This window comes from Varroa destructor, unplaced genomic scaffold, assembly GCF_002443255.2.
Source record: "Varroa destructor unplaced genomic scaffold, Vdes_3.0 BEIS01000004.1, whole genome shotgun sequence".
Taxonomy (NCBI): domain Eukaryota; kingdom Metazoa; phylum Arthropoda; class Arachnida; order Mesostigmata; family Varroidae; genus Varroa; species Varroa destructor.
This window is the reverse complement of record NW_019211457.1, coordinates 13023728-13042771: the sequence shown is the minus strand read 5'-3', so window position 1 is coordinate 13042771 and position 19044 is coordinate 13023728. Positions and strand designations below refer to the sequence as shown.

At 41.6% G+C, this 19044-nt stretch overlaps 1 protein-coding gene across 2 annotated transcripts in view; it reads right to left on the bottom strand.

The window, feature by feature from the left end:
• The window catches only part of mei-41 (ATR serine/threonine kinase meiotic 41), a 40373-nt gene that overhangs the window by 3633 nt on the left and 17696 nt on the right, over positions 1-19044 (bottom strand). Inside the window, exons 22-23 of one of the 2 annotated variants that reach the window (XM_086986048.1) lie at positions 18909-19037; positions 18313-18525 (exon numbers count right to left, since the gene is read on the bottom strand). In XM_086986048.1, coding sequence (XP_086842174.1) covers positions 18349-18525; positions 18909-19037 — 306 coding nt within the window. In that variant the 3' untranslated portion in view covers positions 18313-18348. Of the gene's footprint in view, positions 1-17500; positions 18526-18908; positions 19038-19044 lie in introns of those variants that run through there. The other variant, XM_022803592.2, reaches the window with a different exon arrangement.

The window sequence follows — 19044 nt, the reverse complement described above, 5'->3', positions numbered from 1 at the left end:
TCAACGCCTGTCGGCTCAAGTGGCAGACGCCAAACTCGAAGGCTTTATTCAATGGAAAATCAATATGTGTTGCACTTTATTGTGTATCGCAAAGAACACGCACACCGATTAGTTAATGCTTTATTCTGTATATTTTTCTCTGTAGTCTATGACGTGATACTATGTATGACTATAGAAAATAACGACACGACGTTCGTAGATTTTTTTTTAACTTTAAAGCGTGAAGCTGAAGAAATGCTAGCTTTGTACTCCCGCCGCCCATGAGCTAAGTCAGGGAAATTCGGAATTTGCATCACAGTCGTTGTGCAAAAAAAACATTATGCTCCTAACGGCTTGAGACATTTCACAAATCTGGAAGCATGATTACTTCGAGCAAACGTCGTGTTCTTTATTTCTAGACATTTCTCTTGGGGCATTACATCGGATCCTTACATCTATTTTGTCTGGCGAATTTTGCGGGCAGCTTGGTACCGGCAGTCCCTTCTGTAAGCCTGGGTTGCAAACCAGCGAATGCCCTTCCATCGGACGTAAAGCATGTGACGCTCGACAAAACAGGCCCGATACGCCGCTGTCAAATTGTTCCACGCGGTACTGGTTGGTTACAGTCCAATTTATATCGAATTTTGAGTCTGTTTTCTACGGCTATTATGTGGGTAATCTCCTTGCTTGGGTTGTATATCCCCTTCGGCGTTATGTGCTGTACTAAATATTCCTGATAAACTTCCACCGACCGTAGCGACGGTAACTTTTGTCGAGCCTGGGTTACGATATTTTGCGTGGAAAGGCATCTGTTTCGAGACGGTGCCATGATTAATCGTTGTTGGGCTCCGTAAAGTCATCTACGTTAGTCCCTGTTAGCTTGTGCTGCTTCCTAATAGGGACATCGGTTTTCGTAAATATCGGAAATTGCGGGTATGGCTGCAGTAACGTAGTTGCCGACAGCTGCGACGGTATTGTTAACTCAGTAAATCTGCTGCTACGAGCGCGAAAGCTATTGTTACTGCTCTTGGTCACGTTACGGTTTGACGCGAAGCGCTGCGTGGTAGTGACCTCATCTCGAGCAAATTCGTATTCTGACTTTGACGTTAACGGCGTGAGCGGTGTGGTAGTTGATAGTAACGCTTTAACGTTAATTCTCGTGCTAGCCGTAATTTTTGTTGGTGAGATTGACGATCGAATTAACTGGGATAGCGGAGGACTGTGTAAAATTGACATGTCACGCTCTTTTGCTGTGACTACGCTTTCCACTGCTTCGGGTGGCTCACTGTGATCCCTACTGCCAGCAGTTCGATTGCGGACGTAAACCGACCCTTTGCCATTTCTTTCGGCGCTGGCTAAAGGACGAACTGCCGTAAGCGAGAGAATGGCTTGCGTGGATTGTGATAAGCGGCTAGAACCTGTCAATGCCGTAGAAGTCGTTGAAGTCGGTGTGAAACCTAGGGGCAGCGTGATGCTTCTAGAAGGCTCTGGCGATATTTTCCTAACTAATCGAACCGGCTTTTCCTCTTTAGCCGTCAAATGGGGACAGCTGTCTGGGAGCGTTTCTTTACCCAACCACGTCCCATTATGGCATCGCAGTTTATAAAACGGACCCGTTATAAGTTCGTCGTAAGACCAGCAATAGTATAAAGCCACCGAGTAAATCCGAATACGCCGCAAATCGCTTCTGTCAGGAGGTTCGCCACAAGACTCGCTTGTCAACCTTCCGGAGTCCGTCAAAGGACAGCGTTCAGGAACAAAACCGTACCATTGTCCTTGGATACATTTGAGTTTGAAATGCCGTCCACGAGATGGAGACGTTCCCCCATCGCAATAGTAATGCGTGAAGGTGTTCGAGCGCACCATAAGCATTCCGTGCCTCTTCGGTGGATTTTCGCATCCGCTTACATTGACATTGGTATTGTAAGTAAATTTGTTCGGCTGACGCGCCTGGGCTAGTGATTGTCCAGTTTCATTTCGTACCTTGTCCTTAGGACAGGTTAATGGTAGATCGCCCTCCCAGGTCCCATTTACACAGGTGATAATGTAGCGTAGAGTTCGATTTTTGCGGCACTGGAATTCGAAACGGTTGCCTTCGCCCAGAATGATCATATCCCTTCTGGTAGGTCTTAATCCACAAAATTTTGCGCTCTCTATTGTGGCCGATTTAACCGGTCGGCGTCGTTGACTTGAAACCGGCGTCGTAGTAAAAAGTTGACGGTGATGGTTTCGAGAAGTGGGCATCTGATGACTTGGGGTTGACACTGTGCGTATTCCAAACGGTTCAGAAGGTATATCATATGCGTCATGGGCTACGTGTTCCGAGGGATTATCTATTGAATGCGGTGCCGTCGTTTGCAGTTCCGAATATTCATTAAGCGGCATTTCATCAGGCTGAAGTTCGATCTCTTCGGTATCTAATAAGGGTCTGTTACCCATCATTAGCTCGTTGTCTTTCTCCTCATCATTAAAAGAACCTTCCGGTTGTTCCAGTGTTCTATCATCTTCTGGTCTCTTTTGGACAGAATCGCTAGGAGTCAAAGGCTTCAAGGGTTCGTAGGTTTCCTTACCCTGATAAACTTGCGGATCGCTGTCGACGTCATCCGATGAGCGCTGTTCGTATTCGAGGCTATTGTTAATGCAGTCCACCGCTAATCTTCTCCTCCACCAACCTCTCTCACATGTTAAACTATACACAGCTCTGTATGGAAGATTAACACGCGACGAGCAACGGTGGTCAACTCGATTATTGTCCTGTTTCCACGTGAGCATTATATTTGGATGCTTCGGGGTCGGATCACACAGTACCTTCGATATCAGGGTTTCGAAGGAGCATTCCAGCGGTAGGTGACCCACCCAAGTCGTACCGACACAGTACAACCGGAATACCCTTCCTCGGCAGAAATATTCAACATAGTCGTCGCCGAGGTGCACTTGCATGTTTGGGCGCTCCGGTGGAGCACCGCAGTGGGCTTTCACCCCCGGACATCCGGCCAGGAACGCCAACAGCAGGCTCGCAACAAGCCTGAACAACAACATTCAGTCGCCGCAGCAGCAGAGCGACCAGAATACAATGTCCTATGCACGCTTAGCCAGATACCTCGCAGTGTTGTTTTCACTTCGTCAAAAATCAGTGCCAACGCCAAATACACACAATGAACGCTGATCGTTTGAAGTGCGGTTAGGCGGCTTTATATAATGGGCGTATGTAGGCTGTTGCAAAGGGCTAAGGAAGGCTCAAATCAACCGGCAGGTCTCATATGAACAAAACTAACGTATCTCAACTGCAATCAAAACTTCTCGACCAGCTCTCGCCGCTAGCCGTATCGGTAAAGAACCGAACCTTGGGATTGGTCTTTGCTGTGGTCTCACCACCACAAAGGTACTCCATTCAAATCGGGCAAACATTCTAGTCAACTGGCAATTGAATGATTGACATATTTAGAACGTAAGCGTCTGTTACTACTGAATCACCTAAATATCGATCTGGCACTACTTTCCGCTTCAAAAACTGACCTACATATTCTAATTTAGGATGGTTTACGTCGCCTCAACTTCGGTTGTATGGTGGACCCTGCTGCATAGCTGCAACAGCCCTGAGTTGGGAAGCCTTTTTTGCGAATACAGCTACTCCTTGAGCGTAGTGCGGCGGGCCAGCTCAGCCATGAATCGAATTCCGATGTTCGTCCTAGGCTAAATGGCCTCGATCAGCTAACCTATAATTATCGCTAAGACGGCGCTGGCTAGGGATGTCGTGGCTACCTTCATAGCAGAACCGGTAGAGATTGTGACGGCTGATGATAACTTAACAGTCCATGGTATATCTTGATAGTTGGATGCAAATGGTACATTTCTAATATTCATACGCTCTACCCTGAAAGCCGCGCCAAATTGTTATAGTAAATAAATAATAGACGTTTGATTGGGCCTTATAGATTGTCACTCGGGGAGTTCTTATGGTAGCGTGAGGTATGCCTGTTTTGGCCCACATTTAAGTAATTCAATTATGTGCATGTCCTACATGTCCCTATTCGATGATTGTTCGCTGTATTCGAACCAGTGACTTTAGCTGATACTATGCTCTTCGCTATATGATACCTTTTAATACGGCACAAACCAAAACCTGGACCATCAGCTTTGAATTTAGTAAACGAACACGCTATTCGCAACTGAAAATATCTCCTCCGCCTAAGTTTAAGTTAAGCCCGCTTCGGAGCGGGAGACAGTGAAACGAGGAGCTGGGTGCATAGGGCTAATACCGTAAACACGGCACGCTGGATTCAAAGGCCTTGAAAAATAGATGTTCATAGAAGATGTTATTTGACTTTGCGTGCAATTGTCGAATTCGTTAAGTCTAACTTATGATTAAGCTCCTGATCATCCTGGCAGTTAGCTAACACTATTCTACTAACTTCTTTTCTACTTTTTTCCATTTCGATAGTTAACTTAAGTTCCATCTGCAGGAACACGATTTTTTCGCTCGCATTAAATATTTTTCTAAAGATGTCGCAGTTATATAAATACAGTCATTCAAAATACTGAGCAACGGTCTCAAATGAAATGCCAGCTTCTGTGAAGACTATCTGAGAATCGCATGCCCGAGGCCGTCTTAAGGACAAACAAATTCGTTCGTATAGAAAATGTAACGAAACCCTTATGCTCTAGTCTATGGAGACAAATTGATGCTGTGAGCAGGCCATGGCCTTTATTGCGCGCCTAATTGTAACTCGCTTGAATTTTAAATCTGAAATTGCGTTAACATACTATTAAGCAATGTACGGTTCTATTTCAAACGTTTATCGATTTTATCAGGTTTAAATATAAAAAGGAGAGCATTTTTTAGTAATACACAGAACATTAGACTACATCGGTACGAATCATTGCCGAAATTGGGACGAAACCTTTCAGTGTTTTATTCGCGGATAACAATGATAAATGGAAGTTAGTTAGAAAAAAAAGAAAACAAAAAAATTACCTGAATTACCTTTTTTATATCGTGTCAAAGCTATCATCGTGCTATCCTGAATATATACTGCTATATAAAACTCACTCAATCTAACGGCGATTTTTAAGTATAAGTTTATTGTTACCACAGCTTTAACAAATGCAACCTATTGAAAAAATCATAGCAAAGGGCAAGTGTTATAAATATAGTAGAATATAAGCTTCGTAGATCTAATCTTGTGTGCACCATGACGACGCAGCAACTCCGCTGTCCTGAATATTCATCGGCAGTATTCGACTTGAGAATAACCGTAGGTTGACATGGCTACAAACAACATATTTTATGTCCAATAACATGTACTAACATATGTGTGTGCCTATAGTGTAACAACATTCTATTTCGCTCGGATAATTTCAACATGTTATTCCACAGATGTCGCCACCGGCTATTTTTCATGCCGGATCACCATCTTGGGAACAGGATCGTCCTAACTTCCACATTTTGTTTCTCCGCATGGCCATGGCCTAAAGGTGAAACATCGACTGATTGGGTTAATCACACATAAAACACGTTCGTTTCAACCCATACAATAATCCTCTCGTAAAGATATATGGTCAATTGGAAAGCGTTTATAGCGCTTTTGTCAAACCTTTTTTCGCGGTACGTTCCGCATATCCAGCGAATAACGCTTACTAATACACGATGTTCGTACTGTTATAGATCAATCAGCCGCAATTTCTTACGTTTATCAGTTATTTTATCGACGTCACCATGGCGGCAAACTCATATCACTCATGGACGCTTACGTCGATTCAGACTCGCTTTGTTTCTTTCGTCCCTCTCGCTATATTACAAAGCGGTGCACTCCGTAAGGCAGCCATTACGGCAAAGTAACAACCAACCCATCGGATCGATAGGTAACAGTGCTCTCGACATTCAAAGCAAGTCAATCAATGTAAACAACTCGCTTCGTTCCCGCCGTCTCTGAATCGCCTCAAGCCCAAAAGCAAAACAAGGCTGTTTCCTTTGTTCTTCATCAAAGTGGGCTTCACAAGTGCGTGAGCTGTCGTTCGGGCTCGAGCTTTTATCGCTGGTTACTGTCACCGAACACCTGTCTTTGTACGCGCGGATGACGTACATAAGATGAACGATTTTTCTGCGTAGTTCTATAAATATCTAGTACAAGAGTGGGCGTATTGCGCTATGAGATACGTTGAGTACCGTAGCTCACAAGTAAATATATACTATAGATGTAATCAAATTGAAGACGGCAGTCGTCGAACGCGCGATTAGATAGCGTTACCATCATTAGGTTTAAATTCACTACCAGGAAGAGTGAGTGCCCGTCGTGAATTGTCGTCGAACACGGAAAACGTTTTCCTAAGGAGAACAAACAAAAGGATGTTATGCGCCGACTAATCTCGACCCCGTTCTAACACGTAACTGTTTACAGTAATACGTAAACTTAGGTTTGTTCTAGTTAATCTTAGTATGATACCTGAGTATTGAAAGAGATTAATTCCTACTATGCCAGTCCGACGAAAACAGGGCAAACAAACGGGCGTACAGTTAATGAAGAAGCAAGTTGGGGCTGCTAGATAAGATGGCTATTTCTAAGGTATAGACAAAAGTTATCCTTGAAAAGAGCTAGCAAACGTGATTTTTCTGTAATTTTTTCGTCACATATATCCCCGTCGAGCCGAACATACGGGAAAAGCTAAACAGGCAAGGTTGTTTGACCACATACATTTAATTAGATTAAGCTTAAACAAATATAAGTCTATATATAGTATATATGATAGAGAGCGCGCGCAAGAGAGAACGCGATAGAAGGGGAAATGTTTTAAATCAGAGAGATTAGTAGTTGTTGTTACTCTGAGGACACTGCATTGGCAGGTGTCCTTGCCATTGTCCATGAAGGCATCTGAGTCGATAGGCCACCGGCTGCCAGGACTGCCCAAAACGAGGTCGGCAGTAATAGTCAACGAATTCATTACGATAGCCTGGCATAGCCAGCATGTCGTCACGGACCGGTAGCGCTCCACATTCTGCGTTTTGTCGAAAAATTGGTGTTAAAGTTGTCGCTGGCAGCCACGGGGTTACACGTGGCGCTCTTGTAGTCTGTGGCCTTGTAGGCGAATGTATAATTGTCGTCCAGGCCGACGACCGCACTGTCGGTGGTCTCGTCGGCGGATCTATGACAAGACGACGCTGGCAGGATTGAGGCACATGGCCTTCCCAACGTCTGTTGATACAACGTAGACGAAATTCCTGCTGAGGTGAGTACGCTGTCGCAGGGCAGATGTATTCAATATAGCCGTTTCCATATGCGACAAACATGCCTTCGCGATGTGGCGGTACATCGCATTCTGTAGGATAAGAAAATATGGCTGGAAGAGCTGCGAAGATGATCACGACCGTGGCAAAGATGCGAGTCTCTGTCAGGGGTTTGCTGTCAGACAATAATTGTAGGCATAACATGGTGTTTCAACCGAATCGCTTTCAATGACGCAACTAGCCAAGCGCCCCAATTGGATGATTCTAATTATCTACAGTTTTTCCCACGTGCAAATTGAGCTAGGGGTTCGATTTCGATTGATCCTCAAATGACTTGTGTTCACTTGTCAAGAGCACTAATCGTATTATAGTTGTTCTCAACAATGGGACAACCATCAAAAGCACACAACCTCCAAATCTTCAAAGGCGAACCATAAAAAATGTCTGTTATCCTAAGGCTTCAATGCTTCTTGCTACCAGGAAGTGCAACAAATTGTCTTCACAGTCGTCTTACAATACCGTGCGCGCTTTTGGATCACGTCAATGTATTTCTGAAGTCGTCCACAGCACGTTGTCTACGACCACGATCCCATGAGCGGCGGGCAATGACGGTGGAAATCTTCTTCCAGTTTTTGAGGTATGCTTGCAGCACGCTAAAAATATGGACAATCACCGAGCGGATCGACTCAGCACCACGAGCGAACGAAAGCGATATACGCTATTGGCAGAACCGTATCGTCCTGTCTGCCTGTTACAGCGAGATGATCTCTCAATGACGCTACAAGCGAGAGTCGCTTCTTATAGCCTCATCATCGTTCTGTCGAGCGAGGCTTCTTGAGGCACGTTTGGGCGCGAGAGAAAGGACGGAGCGACTGGTCAAAATTACGCCGGATTGATGCGCATAGTTGGCGCGCGAGTTTGTTACGAGGTGAGCGTTTGTTCTGTAACGCAGCCGCACGTCGTTGGCTAAGAAACCGGACGGCGGCAGATAGAGAAAACGTAGAAATGACGTCACCTCTAGAAATGCAGGCGATTTAACTGTGCGATGCGTTATAAACTAGCAGCGGCCCTATCTGTGCGGAACCGCTGCTCGCGTAAACCTCCGCCTTACTCACAGACCACGATGAGGACGTGTCTACTCTGCGAGTACCGTGTATAGGGTGGAGTGGTACCTCATCTTATTTCATAATGGGTTCCAAATCAGCCAGCTAAGAAGAATCGTCGCCAAAATTCTATGACGCTCAAGACTGAAAACACTATTTTGCATAATGTGTTTGTCTATACTGGCCTATGAGTAGGTTCGTGTGCGCCTGTCCGCGTCTAAGAATGCAAATGTAGTACGGATTAGTTTGCTTAAGGGCGTCGATTTTTGCAGCGTTATTAATTGCGGCCCCGTACTGCCGTTGTATTGCACTGTATTTTTAACTTAGGCACATGTTCAGATACTCAGACTGCTACGGCGGGAACAGAGAATTTAAACTAATCATGCGAGCAACGTAAGGCCATTGTTATTGAGAGCTTAGCGATCCAAATGCGTTAGCGATTAACTCTGCGTTAACTCTGAACGAGATTTGAGCATTGGGTCACTTGGTTTAGACATCATCGTATGATTACTATTGACCATCCCCGTTAGCTGACTCCAAAGCAATGGACCCGTAAGGCTACGAAAAGCGATCGATAGCATAACGTGACCTTCGATCATATACAGAAAAAAAAAAGAAGTCCGGCAAGTGAATGGGTCAAGAATAGCATTCGTAAACAAGAGAAGGTCGCGTCTTTCGGATGCTTCAACAATGAGTCAACTTGAATGTTTAGTTGTCAGCCGTGCGTTCGTGCGGCGATACGAGGCGGTCTGGTTTCTAACTGTATCTCGCCATTATATCTGTACACGAACAGGAATGACTGGGTTAAGGATTGGAGTGGTTGACTTATAACAGGCACACGCATGCGCTATTTTAATTTTTTTTTTCGTCTTAGTTTTACAAAGAAAAATAGAAAAAGCGTCATTGAAAATCGCTTTAGGCGAATTGATTGGCTCTTTAGGCCAAATAAAAGTATCCAAAGAACAAAAACAGGCACGACCAGTTTCGAATCAAACAAGTGATCACTCGTCGCGGTTACAGCATTAGAAAGTTCCTGCTCGAATCTATAACTCTACGAAAATCCGTATTTCGATCGCGTATCTTTAACATTCTATTTGAACATTTGGACAAATGTCTTTAAATAACGGCTGGTACTGATCCTTAAAGTGAGCCATCATCACCTGTGACAGAAATGCTACACAAGGGTATGATCCAGCTAACTGGCAAACGTCGACTTCTCTACGTATTTTTGGCTGATAGGGTTCAAGTGGGAAGATCCACTCAAACGTTGGATGCTCTGCATAAAATGCAAATGTGACACAAAGGGGTGAACTGTGACCTCCTCCAAGGCAGACGACAGCAGTAGACTCGATTCAGTAAATCAAAAACACTCTAAACACATCTCATATATATATATATATATATATATATATATATATATATATATAAATGTAAAAGGGGGCGCAGTCTTCGGTGAATTCACGTATGTTATTAAGCCTATCAAGACTGGTCAAAATGAATGCAGCACTGCTCTATGCTGAACGTAGTAACGTTCTAAAGCAATCTGTATGCGCTTTCAACATACAGCGAATGAAAAAGAATTTTTGAAAATGCAAGTTATGTGCAAATGTAAGTTGGAAAAAATATGCCACTTTTATAAAACGACCAGAACTGTTTGGAAATTGAGACTTGATAAAATCAGTTGAGGCCAATTCCTACAAGTGTACCCAGACCCAGATACGACCGTTACGGTAGCCTTTGATATCTGGTCAGCTGACCACAGCTAAGACGTCTAGGTTCAGTAGACGACCGAAGTAATAAAACTGTGGTTAAACTCGGTCCAGAGCTGTCTACAGTTGACGCGTATCTCCGTATCGTTGACCGCCTGGATTTAGCCACCTAACGCGGCTAAATCCGATAAGCATACGGTTTCCTTCCTCAACGGCATTTCAGTACCGCTAGTGGTATCGTTTTCCAAGGCAGGGTGCATCTTCATCGAAATCGTTAATATAGGCAACCGTCAATTGAACCTGTCATCACTGGAATCTAGGAAGTAACATTAGCTGCGGTAGCCTGTAATAGCCCAGGACATGAGTGTATCACTCTGGCCTAATCTACCTAATACACACACAAACGGACGTTATCATCGACAATCAAACGTATCTGACAGCTCACTCAAAAGATGCAGTCGACAAAAGTCGACTAACTAGTGAGTTTGCCTGAAGGCCCCGACCTAAATAAACGCACTAGAACACATGTCTAATCCACGTTCTGCTGGTAGATAGTCGATAGTATCTTCCTTCGATCAATATTAAATAGTTGGGCCACGGTCTGTCCTAGAAGGGATAGTCGAGAGTTTCCTATTACGGAAAAAGCGGTAGTTGATTGTTAGCAGTCGGAAGGTCAATACAGTTAATAAGTGGTTGCTTTGTTATAGATCTTTAATTTTGAAGTAGAACTTGCTGGGAAAAAAAAGATTAATATCAATTTAACAAATTATTTATATACAAACAACTGATTTACTGTATTATTGTTTTCGCTTATATCGTTTCGTAAGAGAAACACCGGAGCGCCGCTGTACCTGGATTAGTCCGGCCTTGACTGTGCTTGTAAACTGTTTTGGTTGTACACTATTAAATTTATCCATTCTCTGAGAGAGCTCCTTATTTTGTATGATTCTAACTGTGTTATACTATCGTTTGTAGATGTGTATACATGTCACACGATAGAAGACATATATGAATCGATTGATACTTAGATAGATGATATCATTAACAGCCATTGCGTAACCTATATTGAAGCCATACGAGGTCCGTCTAGTCTTTTAAATCGGATTGGAGTTTTGGGTCATCGATTCAAACCCCGAAAACTATTCTTCTGATTAGCCGGTTCAAAATACTAATTTCTAACTCTGTAACATAAATGTATCTTCGTAAGAAGATATTTCCTTTCTCAGCAAATTTTATATAGGAAATACTAGTCTTTGGTGTGCTTCGTAGACATTAATAATGGCAAAAATAAAACTGTTTAAAAAAGATGCAATTTAAGCCATATTCGCTATAAACGAAGCAACCTTGACGAAAGTGGCCCTTTGAATATGCGGTATGATGCATTCTGTTTCGCTTTCACAGTTCGCATGGAAGGCAACGAAGTAACACGCTATTCAAGCGGCGTGTGCGCAAAGCACAGGCCGTATTTCAGCGATCGTAGGAATGTTCGACCTTTAGAGGTTACTCGCGTACCCATACAGACTAGGGCAGAAGGTTCAACCTCGTCTGCCTTTCATACTTAAAATCATACTTTTTTACGATGTTTTCAATGGTGGTCCGTTAACATCGTCTATTTAAATGACTTCCTCGAACGTTCGCGGTACGGCTAGTCTCTTGCGAGGACGCCATCACCGCCGGACACGATCTGACGGATGCCACGCGAATACGGTGGTGGGCTATTCGTTGTGGAAGATAATCTTATATATATATATATATATATATATATCTACACATTCCTAAATGTATGAAATATAAAACACCAGCAGCAAATGAGTTTGAGACAATGACTAAATAAACTGGTTTAAAAAAAGATATTGCGAATGTCAGGTTCGCAATAAGTGTTGCCATTTTAGTTAATTTCAGTTTATTTTGATTCGGTATCGATAGTGTGTAGTATATCATTGTGTTAGTATTTTTATTATATAATATCTCTTAATTTTAGGCCAAAAAACCTTTTCTGACACATTTTTTAAGTTGGAATTCTCGCAGCCTTTTTAGGTCAGGTGTCATAGAAAACATGTAAGAAACATTTCCGGGAAGCTTATCTATTTAGTTCCAAAAATGTTCTACGATTCAAAAAAATTAAGCAACATTTAGCACTATAGTAAGCCGAACTAACTACCAAACGGTGGGACAACCAAATGTACGCTTTTATCTCGTAAGTTACAGTTATAACTATTAATTGATATAGCTTTCCTCACGAAGAGCTATGAAACGTAGCGAAACCACTACAACGAGTTCATTCTCAGATCAGAAATACAATATAATAGTCTTCAATAGTTAGAGACGGTAGTGTTTCTTCCTGGCATTACTTTGACAGTTTGATTACAGTTTATGTTCTGCAAGTTTTTTTGGGTTTTAGAGAGAAATCGATACGATCTAATAATATACGTTATACTTTGCAGGCATCTCTGTTCGTTAATGCCGCTGGACATCGCCAAAAAATTACATGAATCAAGTTGGCGGCCTCAAAAGGCAGCTCTCATTGACCCATTTGTTCTCAATAGAGTCCACAACTTAATGGACAAAAACTTAGCGTACTAGATAACGGCATCCACTGTGCTCTATCGGACACTGTACACCACTACAATATGCCCCCATTGATCCCAAGTGCTTTGAAGTGTCTTGCAACGATCGTGGACGTTTCGACCACGATAATAATAATAATCATCATAATAATTAACAACGCTTCTAGAAAACAGCACCCAACCTAGGCATAGGTCCCCTGCTCTGAGCAACGACATGACTATCATCCGCAAAAATTAGATCCGACCGACGTCATCCGACCATTAATGCACTGCAAATTATCGTTCAGCCAGCCCTTTAACTATCTTATCACTATAACCAAATCGACTCGGCCAGCAAACGGGCCAGCAAATAAGCATAGAATATACACATATAGACTAAGCTGATGGTTATGATTAAACAATAGATAGACCAGTATAATAGTACTTTTTTTTTAAACTACTGCGTCATTGGCAACGTGCTGGGGACAATCGACTAATTAGCGTAGTCTTTTCTACCGGGCCTTCATTTGTAGAAGGCCATTCAGGGTCGGCCACGGGACCGCCAGTAAACACGTCAAACAATGGATGATTCACAACGGAAGGACGAACTGGCCGGAGGAAGTCTCGATAACATTGCTCACGTCAAGGAAAAAGGCACTTTAAGAGATAAACATAAAAACGGATGATTAAGAGCCAATAATAGAGTTTCAACTATTGCACATTGAGAGTAGGGTGTTGTCTCAGCGGTAACGGTATGATGCGAACGCATTTCGTCGCATACTGGCACAAACCATATTGGTAGAAAGAGACTCATCCAGTGATCTCTAACTATTAGTGACCTTCGCTAAGGGAAAGAAGCTTGTTAAACTCGTTTACATACGTGTACGGGGTGTCATTGCTCTGTTCATGCCAAACGAAAGGAATAAGTCTGAGTTCAAACCTGGGATGTTAGCCAGTTCTGTCGACTTTCCCATAGGTGACAATACGATCTATTTATTTTTCTGTATTATAGTGACGAGTCTCGAAAAAAAAACTGGGTCATTTATATGCGTCGTCGCTTTTTGATGGATGTCGATGGCTACGAAAAGAAATCGGGAGACGCCATCTTTGTTGAGCACGCATACACCGGACGCTCCGGATAGTTCAAAGGCTTGTCATCACGTGCCGTACGAAACGTACGGCGGTGCCAAACATCTGCGACAGTGTTACAGTTTATCTGTGTAAAATCATAGATCTAAGCAAGATGGCGACAAATGGCGCTAATTAATACCGTTTAGCAGTATCGTCGATCCGTGCTACACGTTTTTCTAGGCGATATATTAATTTCTATTTGGTTGCGGACAAAGCATTAATCGTTCTTCTGGCTAGATGGGTTTAAGGTCACGTATCTCGGCTAATATGACTCGCGGATCGGCGTTGGTGCCATTTTAAAGCTGGGACAAGTCGTTTAACTTAAAATCGCTTTAGCAGCTACAATTGTTGGCATACGTTCAGTACCATTTAACATTAAGTGTCCTGAATATTAGTGAAGTTTCTGTAAAAAAAAAAAATCCTTACGATTGAGGCTACCCAAGCTCATCCGCTGTCAGTTCGCTGCTCGTGATCATCGGAAAAAACGGCCATTTTGAATATGTTTATTGATCGATCAAGAACAAAGTTATTGCTAAAGCCCGAACTGTTAAGCGATTAAACACCAAAAAAGAAACAAAAAAAAAAACTCAGATGTTTATATACCACACGAACTAATGCAAAATGCTTTACTCGATCGTACTTGGATCTGTGAAATGTGGACACTACACTTTCATATAGCCGCGATAGGGTCCAATTTTGCGTAATATGTTGTTTCAGTGGTTGCAAAAAATCATATTCGCTCTATCATTACGGAAGTTTCACAGTGTGACCAAAAAAAGCGGCAGAAAGTCATTGATAAAATTGGTAAGATATAAGAAACGCTTGCTTCGATTTTAACTTGGAACTGTTAGTATTCTTTCGACAATTCAATATAACAAAATTCTATGGCGACTACGGCGGAAAGGATACAAGTAATGATCCATTTTCCGATACAATTTTGACGATAAAATTGTCTATTTTCGCAAATCAATCGGGCATTGTTTTTCTTGTTTGAATTCATAGTTGATTTTCACGTTATGTTACATTATTGTGACTTTTGCCACATGAGCGACGCTCAAATGACGGGAACGTTTTGGGAGGATTAGATAAATGAGACACTAACTTCCATGAAAGACTGCTGCACTTTATATGATCATAGGTACAGGATCATATGCTACTCTTGTGCAAGGGGCACATGGTCTGAAGTTTGGTAGATAGGGAACAGAAGGACGTCCGGAATCTTATACACCGGATCGAGCCTGAAGTTGACACTTGAAACGGTCTCCTTTTCTGTTAGGCCATCTTCTTCTACATTTTGTCTGTTTCCGCTATGAAAGAAGAACTGAAAACCTCATATTCTATTTTGAAGGTCTGCGTCCTGTGCCTAATGTACTTTGATCATTCAGTAATACCATTATACAGCTCTTAAAAATATAATAATCTTTTGTCCTATTGTGGAAGGGATCCGAGACGAACGTTTAGTTCAACCCCTTCAAAATCAATTGGTAATTTACTAATCTGACGTCCTTTATAACAAAAGAATTTCGTCAACGGAAGCTACGTTTAACAATTCAAACGGTTCGAGGCATCAAGATGTCATAGCAGCTCAGAAAACTATATTTAATAGAAAAAAAAAAACATTGAATTTCATTAACCGTTAATGTCAACAGAAAATAAAAAACCTACGATGAGCAATGAGAAATTTTTACAAGAGCTTGTTTCATACACTTACTTGAGTCAGTAAAGGGGTTATTCGCCAGATAACTATAATATATAGAAAGAAATATATGACTATAATAAATAGAAAAAAAATATATATACATATAACGATAGTGGACCCTATTGAAAACGGTTAAGCTCCACCTACCGCAATGCTAATTCTTGTTTTCAGATACGCTTGCACCGTATGAATACGTAAAAAATATAAGCACAGTATCAATGTAACATACGATAATATAACGCACTAAAAATAACATAATAATAATCAAACATAACATCTAACAGCCGACACGTAGTCCGCATGACCACAGTCATCTAAATTTTAATTGTAATACTGTTTCATCTTTTTTGCTATTTCAGCTTTGCTTCTGTGATCTAACGCGCTGCCCTTCTGTGTTCCGAGCGTTCGAGTTTTGCCCTGCCCTGTTACTTGAGCCTTGTCTCCCTTTCTTGTCCCTGAGAGCTGATCAGCCCTCGCAGAACTTGCAGAAGTGGGCACCCCTCCCGTTCTATTATCTTCCCGATATTGTTATCACATAGAATAGCATAAATTTTAGGTTAATGATTATGACCTTAAACAATTAGAGTTATGATTATCATCACCGCCGTCTACAAAGTTAACAACAGCATCCATGAGAAAACCTCGACGTCGTCTGTATCTCGTATATCAGTAGCCTGTACTATTAATCTTCTGCGTGAATCTCGACCATTCTCGTTTTTGAACGTCATTTTTCTTCGGGAGGACAGTTTTACGTTGATGTAAAGATCAAAACGTCCCCGTATTTAGGCAACAATATAACACTTCCCAGACCGGTAAGCTGGCAAAATTTACACCGGTATGGGCGATGACACACACTTGGTGCTACAGCGGCAAAATAGCCGATAGACTGAAGATTATCTCAGCATCATAATCGCTACGAAACGTTCGTACGACTCATTATCGGCGTACAATACCGGGGGATGATGATGATACTCGTATCAATAATATGACATAGCAAGCGACAAAAAGGTGCCGTTCTGGCTTCTGCCCCATGAGGTATAGCACTGTCGTAATGTGTGGGACAGATGATCTCAATGGCAAAGGATTCATACTGAAAGATCATTATGCAGGAAACTATACAGAAGACCCAACGGGGTAGCTAGAACTCACGATAGCTAACGGCAGCGTAAAGTGTATCGTATCTAAGGTGCTTCAACGGAAAGCTTTATAGAGTTTTGCTTACCTTATGACACAAATTATTAATAATCCGCGATAAATAACATTACATAGAAAATTAAAGATCGAAAGAGCACAAAAGAGCTAAAGAGTGATGCTGATGACTTTGAATACGTAGTAGGATATTAGAATAAACCAAATACTTCACGAATGTGAAGACTGCCTTAACCAGACTTCACAGATAGGTTAAATTCCAATCAGTTTACGGTTTTCGCGCTAAACAAAGTCAGCGATAACCTTAAGATCTACTGGAAATAGTTAGCAGACCAAGAAAAAATAATTTCATTCATTTGTATTGTGTGTTGACCTTTATGAAACGATTTAACTTTGCTTAATTGCATTATTAGACGAATGATGTATTCTAAGCAGTAAATATATATTTGTTATAGGCCAGCCGGAATTTCAGGAGATTATTAAGACCCGTCGGCAAAGTAGTTACTCTTGTCTAGAGAAAATGTATGTAGATAAATGTCCTGACCTTTTTTTATTGCGTTGGTTCGTCGAAAAACGACAAATATCCATCCAAATTCTCTTTTTGTATTTTCATCGATATTGATATTCTCTATAGAAAAAGCTTTCTTTGTTACTACGACTGGGTATGATCATCTCTCGCGCGCACTTTTCTGAAAGGACTTGTTCTTGAGTATTGCTAGTTTACGTATGATCCTACACGAGACTTTCGTATGGTAGGCCCATACGCCATATTGTCAATTTGAATTTGTTCAGGTAGCCATTGAAAACGAAAAAATTGGTAATTCAAATGATGAGCACATCGATAATTGTATCAAAACACAAAACGAGTAAACCGACGGTCAAGGCGTAAACTTTTCTATACCATATTGATTCAGATGATACAAGTTGTCGGCATTTCGATAAGAGAGCGATCATTATTATACTTGTTGTCCAGTCGAAAAGCGCGACAATAACTTTATTTCCAAAAGGATCGACACCGCACGACAAATTCAGCGTTATATACAAAAAAAAAAGACATCTAAATTACACCTTTAATCCGACAAAATATAACATATGGAATAGTAATATTAACAATAAATAAAACACACGACTTTCATAGACATTATATGAATATTTAACATGAACGTATGTTCGACTTGAGTAGTGAGATTTTCTTGATGAACATATATATATATATATTTATATATATATATTTATATATATATATATATGAAACACATCAACACTTGGATATTTATTTGATTTTTTTCATGCGACCATAAAAAAGTCTCAATATGTTGGCCATATTTGCAACAATATAAGACGTACATTGAAATCATATGTAGCTCACTACATTTTCATTATAGATTAAAAAAGGAGGCCCAAGACAACTGCTTAGCGGCAAACGATGCATGATTGTTCCGAATGTTTTTAACCCGTAAGCTATAATAATAATGATACAACACAATTTATCACGCACTGCCAGAACGTGTAGGTATCCTCATTGAAGTCCAGGTCGTTTTACGTGCACGATATCACATTAAACTGGTGCACGCGTTTGTGTAAAATCTCAAAAAAAAAGGCTTTCTATATTGTTGTACAATGACCACTTCTCGACGTCCTCTTCGCTTGTACAAACAAGCTAATCCATCTTTGGTTAGAAAGTCGAATAAAATTAATACTGTCAAAAGAGTTTGTTCAACTTCACTCCGACTCGTTTTCGTGAATCTACCAAAAAAATTAATAGGAACCTTACGGAAACCTCGCTGCTTTCTCATGTGTTATTAGCAGTCTAGAGCCAGGGTCCCCACCCGGGGAACATTCGACCCAGTTTATCGAGCGAGATCGCTTCATTGATTAGTAAAGCCACTTGCCCTTCAATCGACAGAGGCCTTGCTGAAGGCTGCTGGCCCCGGTCAACGAACACCCCGTTGAGACGGTATCCAATCTCCGTTAGCTCGCGTTGACCCTATAGAAATACAGGAGTTACACGGAGAAGTTGAAGCTTTTAGGATAACGTTGGATATTCAGTTCAAACAGTATTATCTAATAATTATGACTGTTCGAGACTTTCGTACATTGCTCCCAAATGTCTGTACCACGAATATGCATCAACGAAGATAACTAAAGTTTGGTTCTACAGATCGTTGCTGATAACAAAGGCCTGCTGTCGATGCTCTTGACAAGGGCAGAAAACAATGAGACGACATAAATCAAAACGATATATTTATATCCTATATCTCTCCAACTGACTCGTGTATTGAATACTTTCCGCTAAAAATTCCATTTGTCCCATTTCGAGATTGAGAGATTACGCATCTGAACTCTTCAAGCCAATTCTGCAAGACTTACAGGATGGTCGTTCGAGGCAAGGTGTTCCTGTTTCCGTTTGTTTCGCCATTCGACCAATGGATCATGTACCATTGTACTTAGCACGCTCATCAGCGCGTCCTGCTGCGCGCGAAGTATCTTCAACGTGACCTGCGTA